Genomic DNA, 15,273 nt, shown 5'->3' with positions numbered 1-15,273 from the left:
CACTTCAATAATTACATTTTCTGACAATTTAATTAAACAACAGACAGTTGTAAAGTGTGTTCTCTTAAGGTAAAAATTAAATGTATTTCATCCTCCAACTGATATATCATTGAGCCTTACTTGTTTAAAGATGTCCATTATTCTTAAAATGGAAATTCATCCGAAATTGTTTGTCAGCACTCCAGTCTAAACAGAAGCCATTGGTACAACATAAATGGAAAAGCAGTCCAAGAATGAACGGTGAATATGTATGACCTTTACATATACAATTACAGAGAACAATCTGTATAAAACAATATGTACAACAACTGCAAGCCCAACAGAAAAAAAAAATACTCCACTTATACAACTCATCACCCAAATCAACACTAACCGTGAATTCAATTTAATATTTTAGGAAAGGGCTGTTACAGGGATAGCCATTACAGAGCATCCTGTGATTCCTACAACATGAAGCATCAAAAACAATCGTATACACATTCCCTAGTGTTAAAGAGATACTGAATGACACTTTGAAATCCGTTACTAACAAATCATTCATTTCTTCATAATTACTTGATGTGCTGTAGCAGTTATAAGGTATATGTATTGGTAATAACAAAAAAAAAAAAAAGAGGAAATGCAACAAATAACACAAACATGATAAACCAATATAACAGCCATAGGAACAAGAATTGGCCTGGGTTCTCTTCTTTTATGTCAGTACTAGAATTTCCGTGCATTAGAGGAATTCATATGATGGAGTGGAAGGAGCACGCATAAAACTGCCACAAAAAATGATGTTACATCTGAAACTCTTAAGGATGTTGCCTAGACAATATGAATTTCATACACTTGTCTATTTCAGAGAAATTCTTCGTGGTTTGTGCATTACGTACATTCACATCTGAAAGTTCAACAAGCCATGAAAATACATACCACAGACATGCAAGTAATTAAATGCAAAAATATTGCACAATTATGATACATATAATGAACCCATCCTCTTTGAGAACAAGTAGGACACAGTTCATATAATGTAAAACACATCTCAACACGAATGTTCTTCAAAATAATACTTTTGACTGAAAGAACAGATGTCTGATAACATGAAACTTGGTCTACAGAAATATTTTGCATTGCAAGACTTTTACATTCAACAAATGCACATTTGTGGTTTCAGTTGACTTGACTGGTTATCTTCTATTCAGAAACCAAACAAAGTTTTCATTGATAATGGTACTGAATATTGTAAATTGCAGTAAATGCATGTAGCTGCTTCTAATACCTGCAGAGCTCATGTGCTGCCTGCACTTTTGTCTAGCACTATATCATTTTTTTCCGTTGTCGATGCTGACATTGGAATGCTGCCAATTTCATTAGAATAAGTAGAGTTCATTCCTTTATCCAACCACCTCACTTGACCTTTTTTTTCCTTCCTCGCTTAGCTCCTTTCCCTTTGCCCTTAACCTTAGCTTGTAAAGCCTTGCACTTTGGACAGAACCAGTCTTCATCCTCAGGCGGAGGCTCAAGGATACTGACACATGGCCTAGGGTAAAGTGAAAGCAAAGATGTTAACTCAAGTTCAGCTAAATGTAAATACACAAACAAAACAGGACAAAATCACAGTGTTATCACCTCTGATTCAAATAAATGTAATAATGATATAAAAGATAATATTATTATTGATCACTGGAAAGAGTTTTTTTTTCTCGTCACAGAAATTCATGCGTAACCGAATGATGAAATAGATAAATTCTCTTGGAGATAAACAATGCTCAAGTAACAGTTAAATCATGACTTTATCACTCTAACCTTCTCTATGTATGTACTTGATTTACACGGTATGGAGACAATTGAAGTGTACACATACCAGTGATACCACTCGTCACATCTGTCACACCCTATCATAGGGCTGCCATCATCTGGAAGCTTGCATGTGGGGCATATCCAGATGCGCTGACCAGTTTCATCCTGCAAACAGAATCACATTTATCACGCATTACCTGCACATATACATCACACATAATGCTTCATGGTAAGTTTATGAATTCTAAGCGCCTAATTACAGCATTGACTTTATTGGATATACAAGATGGAAGGAATCGGACAGAATCCTACAATTTCAAATATCTGAGAGATTTATAGGTATTATAAAACAAATATCAAGCTTTTTAACCTTCTTCAACGTGAATAAATGTCCCAAATTAAAGGGCATTTTCCCCATGCACTTCATGTAAGTCAATGAATTTACTAAGAATTGGTAGATTTTTGCTGAAAAATAAACGGCTACCGGTATATCAAAACAATTACATATCAGGCACCTACATGTATTTGCGAGACTGAGTTTAAAGGAAAGCTTGCACACCTGGGGCCTGCTTCACAAAGTGCACGTAGGGCTATGTGCATGTAGCTACCATGACATTCCTATATTACTGGTTGCCAAGTAAGTCACGTGCAGGTAACACTATATGCGTTTTGTGAAAACTTCAGGTGTGATCATCAGTTCACAAACTAGTGTTCCAGTCATTTACCACACAGTGTGATGTACAGGTATATGTACAGGTACACTTTGTTTTTGGTGCTAACATAGAGAAAGAACAAAAAATCATTCTAACCCAACTACTCACAGCAGAAGTTCCAACAGTTTCCGCGAACACAGCCCTCTGAAGTGGCTGTGGCTTGGAGGGAGGGGGTGGTGGAGGGAGAGTTGACTGCTCAGATTTCTGATTAGGTGGCGGAGATGGGGAGGGAGACAGGTTAGAAGAGCCTGGAGGAGAGGGGGTGTCTTCTTTGCTGAATTTCTGAGAGCTTTTTGCGGCAGATTTGTTTGGAGCAAATGATGGGTGCTCCTCTTCTCGAGCAAAAGTGGACGGGGGCGGAGAAGAAAGATTCCTCTTCCCTGCAGCAGCCACAGATGCCTTCTTCTTGGGGCCCTTGGGCGATGCTTTCTTCCTGCCTGGCGATGTGGTGGAAGCTTTTCGTTTTGGGGGCGTAGTTACACTCCGGCCTGGAGAGGATGGTTTGCGTCCTCTAGGTGAGGAGTTTTTGCGTTTCGGAGGTTGTGCGGAGTATAAAGGCAACTCTCTGCTTCTTGGAGACAATGATGCTGTCCTTCTGGGTGGGGCGGGGTAAAATATCGGGGGTGGGTCTGGTCGAGGTGGGGAAGGTGACTTTGGCTTTTCCACTGATTTGGGTGGTTCGTCTTTTGTAAGGGAAGGTGACGGGGATGGGAAGGGTGACTTTGGCTTGGGGGGTGAAGGAGGAGGTGGTGAAGGTTTTGGAGGTTGGGATGGTGATGGTGCAAGCTTTTGGGGCACTTTCTCCTTGACTGGGGCTGGGGATGGAGGTGGTGGTGGGGATGGTGCTGGGGGTGAGGGTGGAGAGATGATGTTTCTGACAGGAGGAGGAGATGAGGACACAGGTGGTATGGGGCGGAATTTCGGCAACATAGGTGGTGTAGGGGTAGGCAGTGGCTTAGGACCAGAGGTCTTTGAAGGTTCTTCTTTACTGGGCTGAGTGGGGGCAGCGTGTGTTGGTGAGGTCACCATCAATGACGCTTTTGTAGGGCATGCACTGGTTTCCTCTTTACTGGATACAGGTGAGGACTCGGGAATGGCCTTAAATCCTGGAGGTGGTGCTGGTCTTGGTGTGGGAGCAGACGTCTTCACAGGAGGTGGTGAACCCACAGGCTTAATCTGAGCATCTGTTGGTGGTCGCCTTGGAACTGGCTTTATCACACTGCCAAACAAAAAAAAAGTAATTCTTTTCACAGGTAAACTGCTAGCGAGAAGAATCTCAAAAATAATCGCTTCATTGAATCTATTACAGCCAGTCGGTTAACTTAGTAAACATCAAATTCTTTCACATGTTCCATCATAAGTAAGAGTGGCAGGTGAATTGTAGAGGTTAGAATTTACTGTCACTTGATTATATAACAAATGTATATTTATGTCCATGGAACAGTATATCGTACTTACAGTCTGGGAATTTCAGGGCGTATTGGGGCAGATTTCATTTCATCAGGTGACGGTGTACTGTCCTTGGGAACAGGTGTGTTTGTTATCTTAACGGACTTAGAAGAAGGTCCACCCACAGGTATTCCTCCTATCTTTAGTTTTAATTTTGGAATTGTCAAAGGAGCAGATTCATCGGCCTGTAAGAAAAAGTCACATATTTTTGTCATCAGATTCTTGTACATGTATTATCATCATATAAATGCCACTCAAAGCATGATCAAGTCAACACTACTTCACAAATCAAAAGTGTATACCCTCTGATCACACCTTCCACAAATTCTAATTGGTGTTTTATGCAAATATTCAGTTTGCTCCACCCATCCTTGCAAAGTGCAAGGAAAACCCATAAACAGCGCCCGTTATCCGGTTCTGATTTCATGCTATTGGCTTAGGGTGGGCTTTGAACACAGAACACGATAATCCATGGTTAGAAATAAAAAAGTATAGCATGTATAACAGAATAAATTGTGAATATGTACATGTGTTTTCATCCCATAGGATTAATAAACAGGAATCTGTAATTCCCTTACCTTATCCTCACGGTCATGCTTGTCTCTGTTCTTTTCCTTTTTCTCCCTATCCTTTGACTTCTCTCGATCTTTGTCCTTATTCTTTTTTTTCTTTTCTTTGTCTTTCTTCTTGTCTTTCCTGTCCTTCTTGTGCTCTTTTTCCTTTAAACAAACATGCAACCCATACAGAACAATGAAGTCAACGTTAGACATATTCAGTAAAATATGATTTGCTGCTTTCAACAATGTGTCGGTTTTATTACGACAATGTCTTATTAGAACAGGCTGTTCCCAATGCCTACAGATTATTAGACAACAGACGTGACACTATACCAAAGACACCAGACACGACACCACACTGGTTGCAGTAGACATGACACCATACCTGATGCCACATCACTGGCATCAGACAGAATACCATATCAAAGACATGGTGCTGTACCAAAGACACCAGACACCAGACACCATGACATGCCAGACACCATGACATACCAAAGTCTCAAAACACCATGACATACCGAAGACACCAGACACCATGACATACCGAAGACACCAGACACCATGACATTCCGATGGTACTAGTCTTGAGACTGATCTCTTTAGTTACACACTACATGTTAGCGCGCTAACCAACTGAGCCCTGTAGGCCCTGCTTGGCTGGTATTTATGCCATGAAAATTAAGTAAAGTAGCTGGCCTGTAAAGTATAACTTCAGATACATTTTGAAAACATAAGATTGTGAAGAATAAAATGTACTGTTCTTAAATTATAAATTAACCTGTCCAGGGGACAATTCCACAAAGCCAAGTCTAACTTTGAAATTCAATTTTAGAGCTTATTCTTGGGACCAAGAAATTACCATTTCAACCACCATATAAATGTCATCTTAGATAAATTTATCCAAATTTCAACTTGCAGATTCCAAAAATAAGCATAGTGATGAGATTTTAAATTTTGACTTAAAGCCACAAATGGCTTTATGGAATCGGCCCCAGATCAAATTTAGCATTCCTCCAACATGCAACAGGTCTGTGGTTAAATTTGTTGAGTTTTAGGGTATTTGGCTTGCCAAGCCAAAAACTTGTAGCGAGTATTGTGTATTCCAAGCATAAAATAAAACTAGAACTACAAAGCAGTTTCGGCCGTGGACCACGTCGTCTGCTGTCATAGTTCTCATTGTGCACTATCAAATAGGTGACAGTATAGCTATATCTAAGCGCACAACCACTTAGGGAGGTGATCATGGACAGTGTAGCAGAAACAAGCAAGTCAACAGATCATTTATATATGTCCAGATGCTGTCCAATTTAGTGTTAAAGCAATGGGATTAACATGTATTTACGAAGGAACAATGTTGTGAATTAACCGCTCCTAGTGAGAAAACTATTGATCGAAGCGCAAATCTGTAGTTGGCATACTAAAGAAAGAGCATGTCTTGGGCTACAATTGGGTGCAAGTTTAGCTCCCATAGTTATCGAGCTACAGGCCACTGAAACTACGTAACTAAATTTTAGTTATTTGACTATACCTCAAAAAGTTACAAACATGAACAAAACTAATAGCATATCCAGAATCAGAAGCCCAAAATACCCTAGAATATGTTTTAAAAAATCTGAATCTTAAACATAGTTCTAAACGTCACAATTTCGACATATTTAAAAGTTTTTCACGGAAGTCAACCATTTTCTAAAACTTACTGAAACCACGGAGACTCTGTCTACATATCTAATTTCAGAACAACCTGTTCTGCGGTTGATGAGAAGAAGATGTTTAAATAATTTGTTACAAAAACCAAAATTTCTGCCAAACCATGTGACACAGAAAAAAAGGAATAGCATGACTACTAACTTCAGGTATTGGGCAATTTTACTGCAAAGTTTCAAGTCAATGTGTCCCTCACACGAGCCAAAAATAATAGATGTAATCCATATTAGACAATGAACTCTCTGAACAAGTGAAATGCATGTACTGTGGCGAAACCAGGTCTCGTACTGTCAATGAAAACAAAACTACTTCAGCAATACCCGGCCTCACGATCTCCTACTTGAATCCGAAATGAACATGGTAAGAATGGTAAGGAGTAGATTGGATTTCAGCCGCAAGCTGCTAGGACTGGTACTCTGGTGCCTAATTTCATGGTAAGTGAAGAAGAAAAGTGCATCATGGTTTTTGGTCATGACCTAAAAACTATACCAAGTACAAAAATAATTCTTGCCAATTTGTAATTTTGATGTCAAGAAGTAATAGACAGTATTTAAGCATTTTCAGCAGTTCTTAGACTTGGCTTACTTTTTAGCTAATTTCATTGGTTAGTCACAGCATAACTTGCACACTGAACAAAATGTTTTTTTACAATATAGGCAATCCACCCAAAATTTGCAAGTGAAATTTCATATAAAGATCATTAGCCATTTTACAGAAAAGGATGGTTTAAGCTTATCAATAAAACTCAAAATGACTGCTGAATCAGGTGACTGGCCAAACAGCATAAAATGTTAAAAGCTGCTTCATATGTTCCTTATTGAAAATGCCAAGTTTGTATTTTCTACCTTTAGCGGCTTTGGAGATATTGCAATTCTACGAGATGACTATAAATAAAAATAACTAGTTTTTAATTGCATTTTAATGGCAGTCCTACAGTCAAAAATGAAGATCTGTAGTTGATCTATCTACTGAGCACATTTCAGCTTCATACCTGATACGGCATCCGGTTACGTGACATTTGAAAAATGACACTAAAATGAACAGTAATTGCAATTTAAAGAAAAAACTATACATCCTAGGAAAAACCTAAAACCACGGTTGTCTTCAGCAGGCAAAACTACATCTAATTGCTATCTTGTTTTTTCAAAATTCAACCACAGGTCATCATGTGACTAAAACGGCAAATAATGAGCTTCCACAATTCTCGACCGGTTTGCATAAAATTTTCAACCCTGATATCCCCATGTACATGCACCTCAATTTTCAATTCTGTTGGATCAGCAGTTCTGGAGTGAAGCGAAGCTTAATCTGAGCAAAAACAACATGTCTCCTGCAGGACTGCCTGCGTGAAACCATAAAAAACATGCAAAATGGATGAAATATAGAAGTAACAGATCACACTGAAGAATTACCTTTGACCTTTCCTTATGTTTAATTTTTTCTTTGCTGACATCTAGCTTTAAAGGCTGAATGGCAGGAGCAGAATCTTCTGGAGTGTTATCAACGCTGATCTGCATATTCTCTGCAGGCTGTGCTGGCTTTTCAGGTGATGTTGGCATGGGTGAAGATGGTTTGCATACAGGTGAACTCGGTTGATGGGAGGGTGGGGCAGCAGGGGGGTGAAGTGGCGCAAGAGGAACACTTTCCTCAGGTGAATCCGGGGGGAAGTCAAACACGCCAAACTGAGGTGGATACACCTTTTCTGGCTTAGCACTATTTTCAGATTCCAGTTCAGAACTATCTTGAGAAATGGAGCGAGACTTTATTTTTTCTTTTAACTTTTCCCTAATTTTGTTAAGCCCTTTCCCCTGCTTACCAGGCTTAATCTTCAACTTTTTCTTGACTTTCTGTTTTTTATTCCCAGTAGTAGGAGATGCAATTTTAGGTCTGTCACTGCAAGTGTCTTTTTCACTGGTGCATGTGCTGTCCAGATCTTTTTTGTTGGACTCTTCTGCAGATTGTCTTACAACAGTATTGATGCAAGCATCTAAATCCAAAGACGAGGTATTTTTACCACTATTCATTTTCAGTTTGACCTTCTCTTTCTCTTTAGGTTTAATTTTAGAAATGACGCATGGGGCAATTTCCTTTGGAGCATCCACATTTTCTGAAAAAGAACTAGAGTCATCACTCTCTGCCATTGAACTCCTTATAACGGAATCCAAAATGTCATCAATGCGTCTCAGTCGTTCTTTTTTCCTCATTTCTGTGTCACGTGGTGCATGATCAGCTTCAGCGATCACTAACCGCCGCACTGGAGAATCATCCTCTGATAATTCATCATCGCTATCATTGGACGTGTCCACCATGGAAGCCTCCCATGAGGCAGACTGCGGAGCGGACCGCTCCCGCTCACCTTCAGTGTCTGTGCCCTTTAGTGGCTTTGTCCCATCGGTGCTCAACATAAGGCGCTGAAGCTCTGGGTGCTGAGACGAATCCACAGAATACTTCTTTTTCAACTTCTGCTTTGCCTGATCACTTTTCATTTTTCCATCCACCTGACCTCCCATGTTCAGAGGATCTGAAAAAAGCATTTCCTGTATGGAACTTGAGTTAGCAATGCTCTTTGACTTTGAAGATTTGAACACTGGCTTCCCAAATTTAAAAGTTTTCAGAGGACCAGTTCTTTTACCCCCATCCTTTTTGGAAAATTTCTTCACATCAAATGTTTTCAAAAGTCCTGGTTTCAATCTGGTTTTTAAGTTTTCCTTTTCATTTGTGTGACCTGTGTTTACATTTGATCCAGATCTTTCTCCCTCTGAGCGCATTAGGTTTTTCCTATGTTTCTCTTTTATTTTAATCCTGTCTCTGTCCCTATCAGAGTCCTTTTTCCGTCTCTCTGGTTCCCCAGAAGAAATGGGTTGACACAAGCCCGGGGGTGGGGTGCGAGCATCTGGCAGTTTGCCTTGCCCACGGGTGGGTGTCAGGTGGCCTGTCTGGGACATTACCACAGACATCATTTCATACTGAGAATGACCTGCCTCTTCAGGAAGGTTGGTGCTGGACAGTCTACAGAAAAAAAAAAACAAGAAATTAATACAAAAAGTAAAAATAAAGAAAAAGGAATATACATAAAAAGTGTAAACTATTCACTCATTTTGATTTTTTCATATGGGGATATGGTGCCCCAAAGAGTCATTATACCTAAGGCAAGAAAATTTGTCCCTACTACATTCCTCAATCAATTTAAATTTACCATTTATAAATTACGGACAGATGGGAAAAGTAGAAACTCAGCTGAAGTGATACACATGCATTCATTCTGTTTAAAACCTCCCCATTTATATTTGTATGTGTAGAACATCTGTCAACTCAAATGGGTATCTGATGTCAATAATTGCCAGCTGAAAAGACAACCATGAACTTCACCACAAATATAAAGCCTAGAGGAAATGTGTATATATATCATTTTTTCTTTGACAATGAAGATAGGAAACAAACCTCATTCTCTTTGATGGCAAACCATCACCTGGGCTTGACACGGCTCGTTTCTCTCCTGTGGTTACAGGACTAACCTCCATTGGAGTACCTTTATCTTCTTGTGAGTTGGCAAGGTCTTCAGTAGGTTGACTGGGTGTATGGTTTTGTTCTCCTGGCTCCGCTAAAAATCATTATTATCTCCTAAAATTCCTTCTGGATTGTATTCAAAGCATTTGTTTCTCTTATATAATGTAACACAGTTTTAATGTATAAATATTAACTTATACTTATTCCTCTAACAATTATCGGTGATAACTTGATAATTTAACTACATGGACTTGAATAATGTAGTCAATAATCAATTACACACCTATGTGTAAGGTGTTTAAGCTCTACGGTGTTTTAGGCTACCACAATAAAAACAAAAACAAACAAAAAAAAAAAACCACCAAAAAGATGGATTAATGAATATAATCTGTGGGATCTCTAAGCAAAATTATTGTCTTACCCTCCATGCCTGGATACATGTATGGTAGGTGGTCAGGTTCATGTTCTTCTCGTTCTTGCTGGATCTCACGACTTTTAGGAAACTGAAAATTATTGCTCTTGCGCACTGGAAAACTGACAACATCTTGAGCAAATAACACAGGATCTAAATGCCGAACATATTCCTCCAATTCTCCCAGTGGGATACCCAAGTGGAAAAAGGCCAATCCAAGATCGTCCAAATTTGGATCAAGTCTTCCAACTATAAAAGAGAAACAATTTATTTTTTTATTTGGTTGGTGTTTTAAGTCGTACTCAAGAATATTTCACTTATATGACAGCGGCCAGCATTATGGTGGAAGGAAACTAGGGAGAGACAGGGGAAACCCACGACCATCTGGCAGACCTTCCCACCCACAGCCGGACAGGAAGCCAAAATGAGGCGGACTTGACATCACAGCAAACTGCATTGGTGGGAGGCTTTTCGATCATTGCGCCACACTGGCATGCTAACGCTCTCAGCCACAGAGGCCTCTAAAAAAGAAACAACTAAGTGCACTTACACAATTTATATGTAACAAACATAAACACATACAATGGATCATGTGACACAGTTTCTAAAGCCTGCAAAACTGTATAGCACAAACACATGTGCTATCTGAACAACATACTTTACATTATTTTGCGAAGGAAAACAAAGCAGTGTCTACTTCTGGATTGATATTAAACTCATTGTAGCCCTGCTCAAATATTACATTCTGATTGGCAAGTGGGCCAAAAAGAATTATTAAGACTTTCAGAAAAATTGGCCAGCTGATGTGTTTAGGCCATTTCTAGTAATTATTATCATGTCGGGAACGCAGTATCAAAAGACCTATGTCAGGTCATATATAGTTTTTAGAAATTTCCATCCCGCAGTTGAGGGTCCAGGGGCTGTCAAGGCCCCCAGAAGTTCTGTCTTTTAGGATACATATCACTGGAGGTGATTTCAGACAATGTTAGGATGTTAAAATTATGAACAACTGTGAGGGTTTCGCTGTTTATGTAGGGCTATTACTTCAGTGATTTAACTATGAATCTGTTCATCTGGCAAATACACCAGCAAGATATCTGACAAAGAATAGCCTTTCAATTACTTTCAAAGACTTTCCCCAATCCTAATACCTGTGGGACCCCTATGTAAATGTATGTAACAAAAAACCTGTAGAAACACAAAATTAAGGAACACCACATGCCACTTACACTGTTCACAGTAACGTTGAGTGGTTTTTCCTAACTCTGTAAGATACCGTTCCAAGACATCTGTCATCAGTTCTAAAGGCGTAGACTGTATAGCATTCCAGCCAAGGTTCTGACACAACTGTGCCACACAAACCTTCAGGATTCCACGACAATACTCAGCTGCCATATTCTAACTGTCTGTTGATGAAATCAGCAGTTTATCAGTTACATACCATAGTAAAATATTCATACTTCTGAGACAAGAAAAAAATATTTAACAACAAAACCCCTATACTGAATATTAAAGTTTACTGAAACACATCTCAGTAATAACAGTCTGCAAATTAAAGTGCTTTTTGTACTTTAGAGAGCCAAAACATTTGCCATCATATACAATGGGGATTGTATATTGGGGATTACATACATATCTTTCTACATGTACCTCTAGTAAGGCCTAATATTCAAAGCAGAACTTGTAAACATACTCCTACACAAATTTCTTAAGAGTATACAAAAGAAAAAATTCTGTTTTATTACACTCAGACTTAAGGTTCATGTATTTAAAATTTTTCCATTTTATTAGAATAAAAGAAAAATTATTTCAAGTTCTGATATTCAACACAATCATTTTTTATTACAATCAGCACAAAATGTTTCTATCAAAAGACATCAGGTTCATCTATTCTGAAAAAATGTTGGGTGGGTATAGCCCTGGATACTAAGGTCACATTTTTATGTTTGGACTGGCAATCGCATGGCTTACATCAATTCACCCATGTATGTAAACCTTCGGAAAATGGTTGATTATTACTAACTTCCTCAACTCATAACACTGAGTCCAAATTGCCCCTCCATAAACCTGGCAGGGATTTCAAACTCCCATCTCCTTCCCACTCTTTTCTATGTAATTTTTCGGTAGAATACCCTCTTAATTTACCAGCCTCAACCGATGATGAACTAATTAACTTGCCCCATTGTGGTCACACAGACTGATAGAACTTCGGAGCTATGTGACGCTTCACCATGCATAGCCATTTTGAAGAGTCAGGTGACCTATTTGTGGGCTCAAAATGTAATTGAGTTTTGTCATAAAAAATCTTCCAGAAACTATCTTATTTTCACATGCTGTCTGCAATATTCTCTTCAATATTCTTAATCCAACCCAGAACAGCATAAAGAGAACACCGAGAAAAAATAAGCCGACGCCACTCAGCATTTGCGACCATATGAGCCCTTTTGGCGAGTGCCGGGTGTTCTATTGGTCGACATTCTGGTGAGTAATGTCTCAACAATGTTTGTTTACATTACATGAAATTCAATGTTATCCTTGTTTTGGTCACACCTCGCCATGTCTACTGATGTTCAACTGCATATGATGGGCTGGATATGTGAAATTGGGCATTTACCACATAGGTCACAGTTCATTTGACTCTAAATGTTCATTATTTTATCATAAATTCGAGCTAAGCTTTACCACATCTCCTCTCCTGATGTCACTGATTTAAAAAACATAGGACCATTCTGCAACGCAGTTTTCAGAATGAAGTAGGCCCTTAAATAAACTCTAAAACAGCAGCACACGCCAATTTCTAGACTAGACAGACCTTGTAAAGGAGTAAGAAAGACGGGTGTGGGAGGTTAGTAAACAGTTGTTTTACGGAAGTTTGCTAAATATTCTACTTGGGTGAATGTTAGTGAGCTATGACTATGTCAGCGCCTGGCTCCATGGCGCTCTACACCTTCGCTAACACTACACTAAGACTACGGTGTAGAGCTCCACAACGATTCATTTGATTTGCTTGCAGTAGTGCCAGAGTTTTGCCAATTTGCACCTGAGGCACTTTTCTCATGTCTCCTGCAAAAGTACACGCCAACACAAATATGAGTGCTGCAATATCAATGGACTCACCCTCATTCCTTCAGAGATTGCCTTTAACATCGCCCGATGTTAAAACAGAAACGGCCCCTAAATGGCGGTCCTGTGTTCTCTTCAGCTAGCACTTCCAGCTGCGCTATGTCATGTGACTTCCAAATCTGAACCAAAACCAAAACACCAACACATACGGTGTGTGAGCTATATTTTTAGTGAGCTTGATGCATATTTTACTTCACCGATAGCCTTTCTCTTTTCTTTAAAAGAGTTGGGGCAATGTGACTATCACTGTATGTGTTGGTGATGATTCGGTTTTGGTTTATATGTGGAAATCACTAAACATTGTTATATGCGCCACAACCTATAGCTAGCAAAATAAGACTGAGAACTGCCATTACAGTGGCATTGTCCTCGCTTTAACATGATCTTCTAGGTCAACAGTCCCGTAAGGAATGAAAATGAGTCCCTCGATACTGTAGCATTGTCTTGGCCTGTACTTAAGCAGGATACATGAGTTCTTGAGGTGCAAGTTGGCAGAACTCTGGACTACTACAAGCAAATCACATAGATCGTTATGTAGCTCTATCCCGTACTGTTAGCGAAGGTATAGATCTACATGAAGCTGGTGAGCGCCAGTCCAAACATAAAAAGGCGAACAGTCATCCAGAGGTAAGAGCAAAAGAGGATATGTTTTCACAGGTGTTTCTGACATTCAGTTATTACTAATTATCTCTGAACTATGTTCCGGATAGCTTTCGTTTTCAGAATATATGAGTTTGTCTGAAATCATATTATTATTCATTGTAGATACACTGTTTACATCTAGCTCCACGAGCGAAGCTGACAGCACATTTAACAATGTACTACCGTACCGAGCTGCTAAGTCAGGTTAATGCACTCCTACAATGATCCCCGAAAAACTTGGTGTTCTACCTTAACAGCGGCCTTAAACCTTAAATAAAACCTTGACCTTGTAGATTTATGCATCGATGACAAATAAATCATGTCTGCATATGTGTTTGTATGTTCCGATCAAGTGGTAGAGTAAATCCTTTGTGCTTTGACGAAATGTCTTCGCTTTGGTTTACTTCCGTCAAATTTCGTGCAACAATCAATTTCATGTCATGTGACATCATGAAACCCCGGTCTATGCATTACGTAGCTTTGTGTACTGGGCATCCCAGGCCTTTGGCCAAGTGTCACACGCAGCACCGCAGAAAGTCAGAAGAGCCAGATGTTGAGTGGAAACTGTATTGACTGCAGCTGTCATTTTGCAGCAGCATGGAGACATGTCCAAAGAGTTTCTTTGTAAGGACTTGTCAACAAAATCTGAGGGATGTTATAAGTAATTTATTTTTAGACTTTGTGGTCATGGTGAACTGAATATGCATCTGTGGGATGTGTGAGCTATTTATAGCTTGAAAGCTTATGACATTTCCTGCCGGAATCTTTAGATCATATGACAGCCAGTATAGCAGCCAAAAATGGCGATCAGCACATCAAAGTGGAGGCAAAGTGGAGTGCACCGAAATTGTTTGATTTTGTCATATATTAGAGTAAGGAACGTGGGTGTTTGTTTTGAAGTATCCCTTTATGTGTGGTGTCTTCACAGAAACCAGTTTTATGCAGGTTAGTACAAAATAACGTTAAAAAACCTAATGTTCTGCAACCGATACTCACAGAACGTGTTAGACATTCTGTACGATATCAGAAGTCAGTGTGGCTCTGTCTGCTCGGCACGTCGGTGCATCGTAAGATCAGCTGAGCCATATTCGTGCGGCTATGTTTACATCAAGAAATATCATGAACATAATGCTACTGTTGTTGTTGTTGCTTGCGCCTAACTTTGTGATCTGGTGATGATATATCTGGTTTTACGAGTAGGACGTACCACAGATAGACCTTGGGCAAAATTCCCCACCTTCACATCGTACCGGTTCACCTGTTGTTTTTTTAACACGTGAAAAATAGATCCATACTATTTACTGATAGTAAAAAATAACATGATCTTAGACTGGCAGTTTATCATACTTCTACGCATGCGTTCCGGGTAAGCGGAAAT

At 39.4% G+C, this 15,273-nt stretch overlaps 1 protein-coding gene across 2 annotated transcripts; it reads right to left on the bottom strand.

The window, feature by feature from the left end:
* Window positions 1-11: 11 nt before the first annotated feature.
* Window positions 12-15,218, bottom strand: LOC135471925 (transcription initiation factor TFIID subunit 3-like). Of its 2 annotated transcripts, none has more exons than XM_064751366.1 (10): window positions 15,103-15,218; window positions 11,360-11,536; window positions 10,140-10,379; window positions 9,653-9,812; window positions 7,624-9,220; window positions 4,529-4,669; window positions 3,960-4,135; window positions 2,598-3,720; window positions 1,853-1,953; window positions 12-1,528 (listed from the first exon to the last, which is right to left on the bottom strand). In XM_064751366.1, the coding sequence occupies exons 2-10, from the start codon at window positions 11,523-11,525 to the stop codon at window positions 1,396-1,398; spliced, it is 3,837 nt and encodes a 1,278-aa protein (XP_064607436.1). In that variant the 5' UTR covers window positions 11,526-11,536; window positions 15,103-15,218; the 3' UTR covers window positions 12-1,395. The 2 variants fall into 2 exon arrangements, with proteins under 2 accessions (XP_064607436.1, XP_064607437.1); XM_064751367.1 differs by having other exon boundaries at window positions 2,610-3,720.
* Window positions 15,219-15,273: the final 55 nt, after the last annotated feature.

The sequence above is a fragment of the Liolophura sinensis genome, chromosome 7, assembly GCF_032854445.1.
Source record: "Liolophura sinensis isolate JHLJ2023 chromosome 7, CUHK_Ljap_v2, whole genome shotgun sequence".
Taxonomy (NCBI): domain Eukaryota; kingdom Metazoa; phylum Mollusca; class Polyplacophora; order Chitonida; family Chitonidae; genus Liolophura; species Liolophura sinensis.
This window is presented reverse-complemented; position numbering and strand designations above follow the sequence as displayed.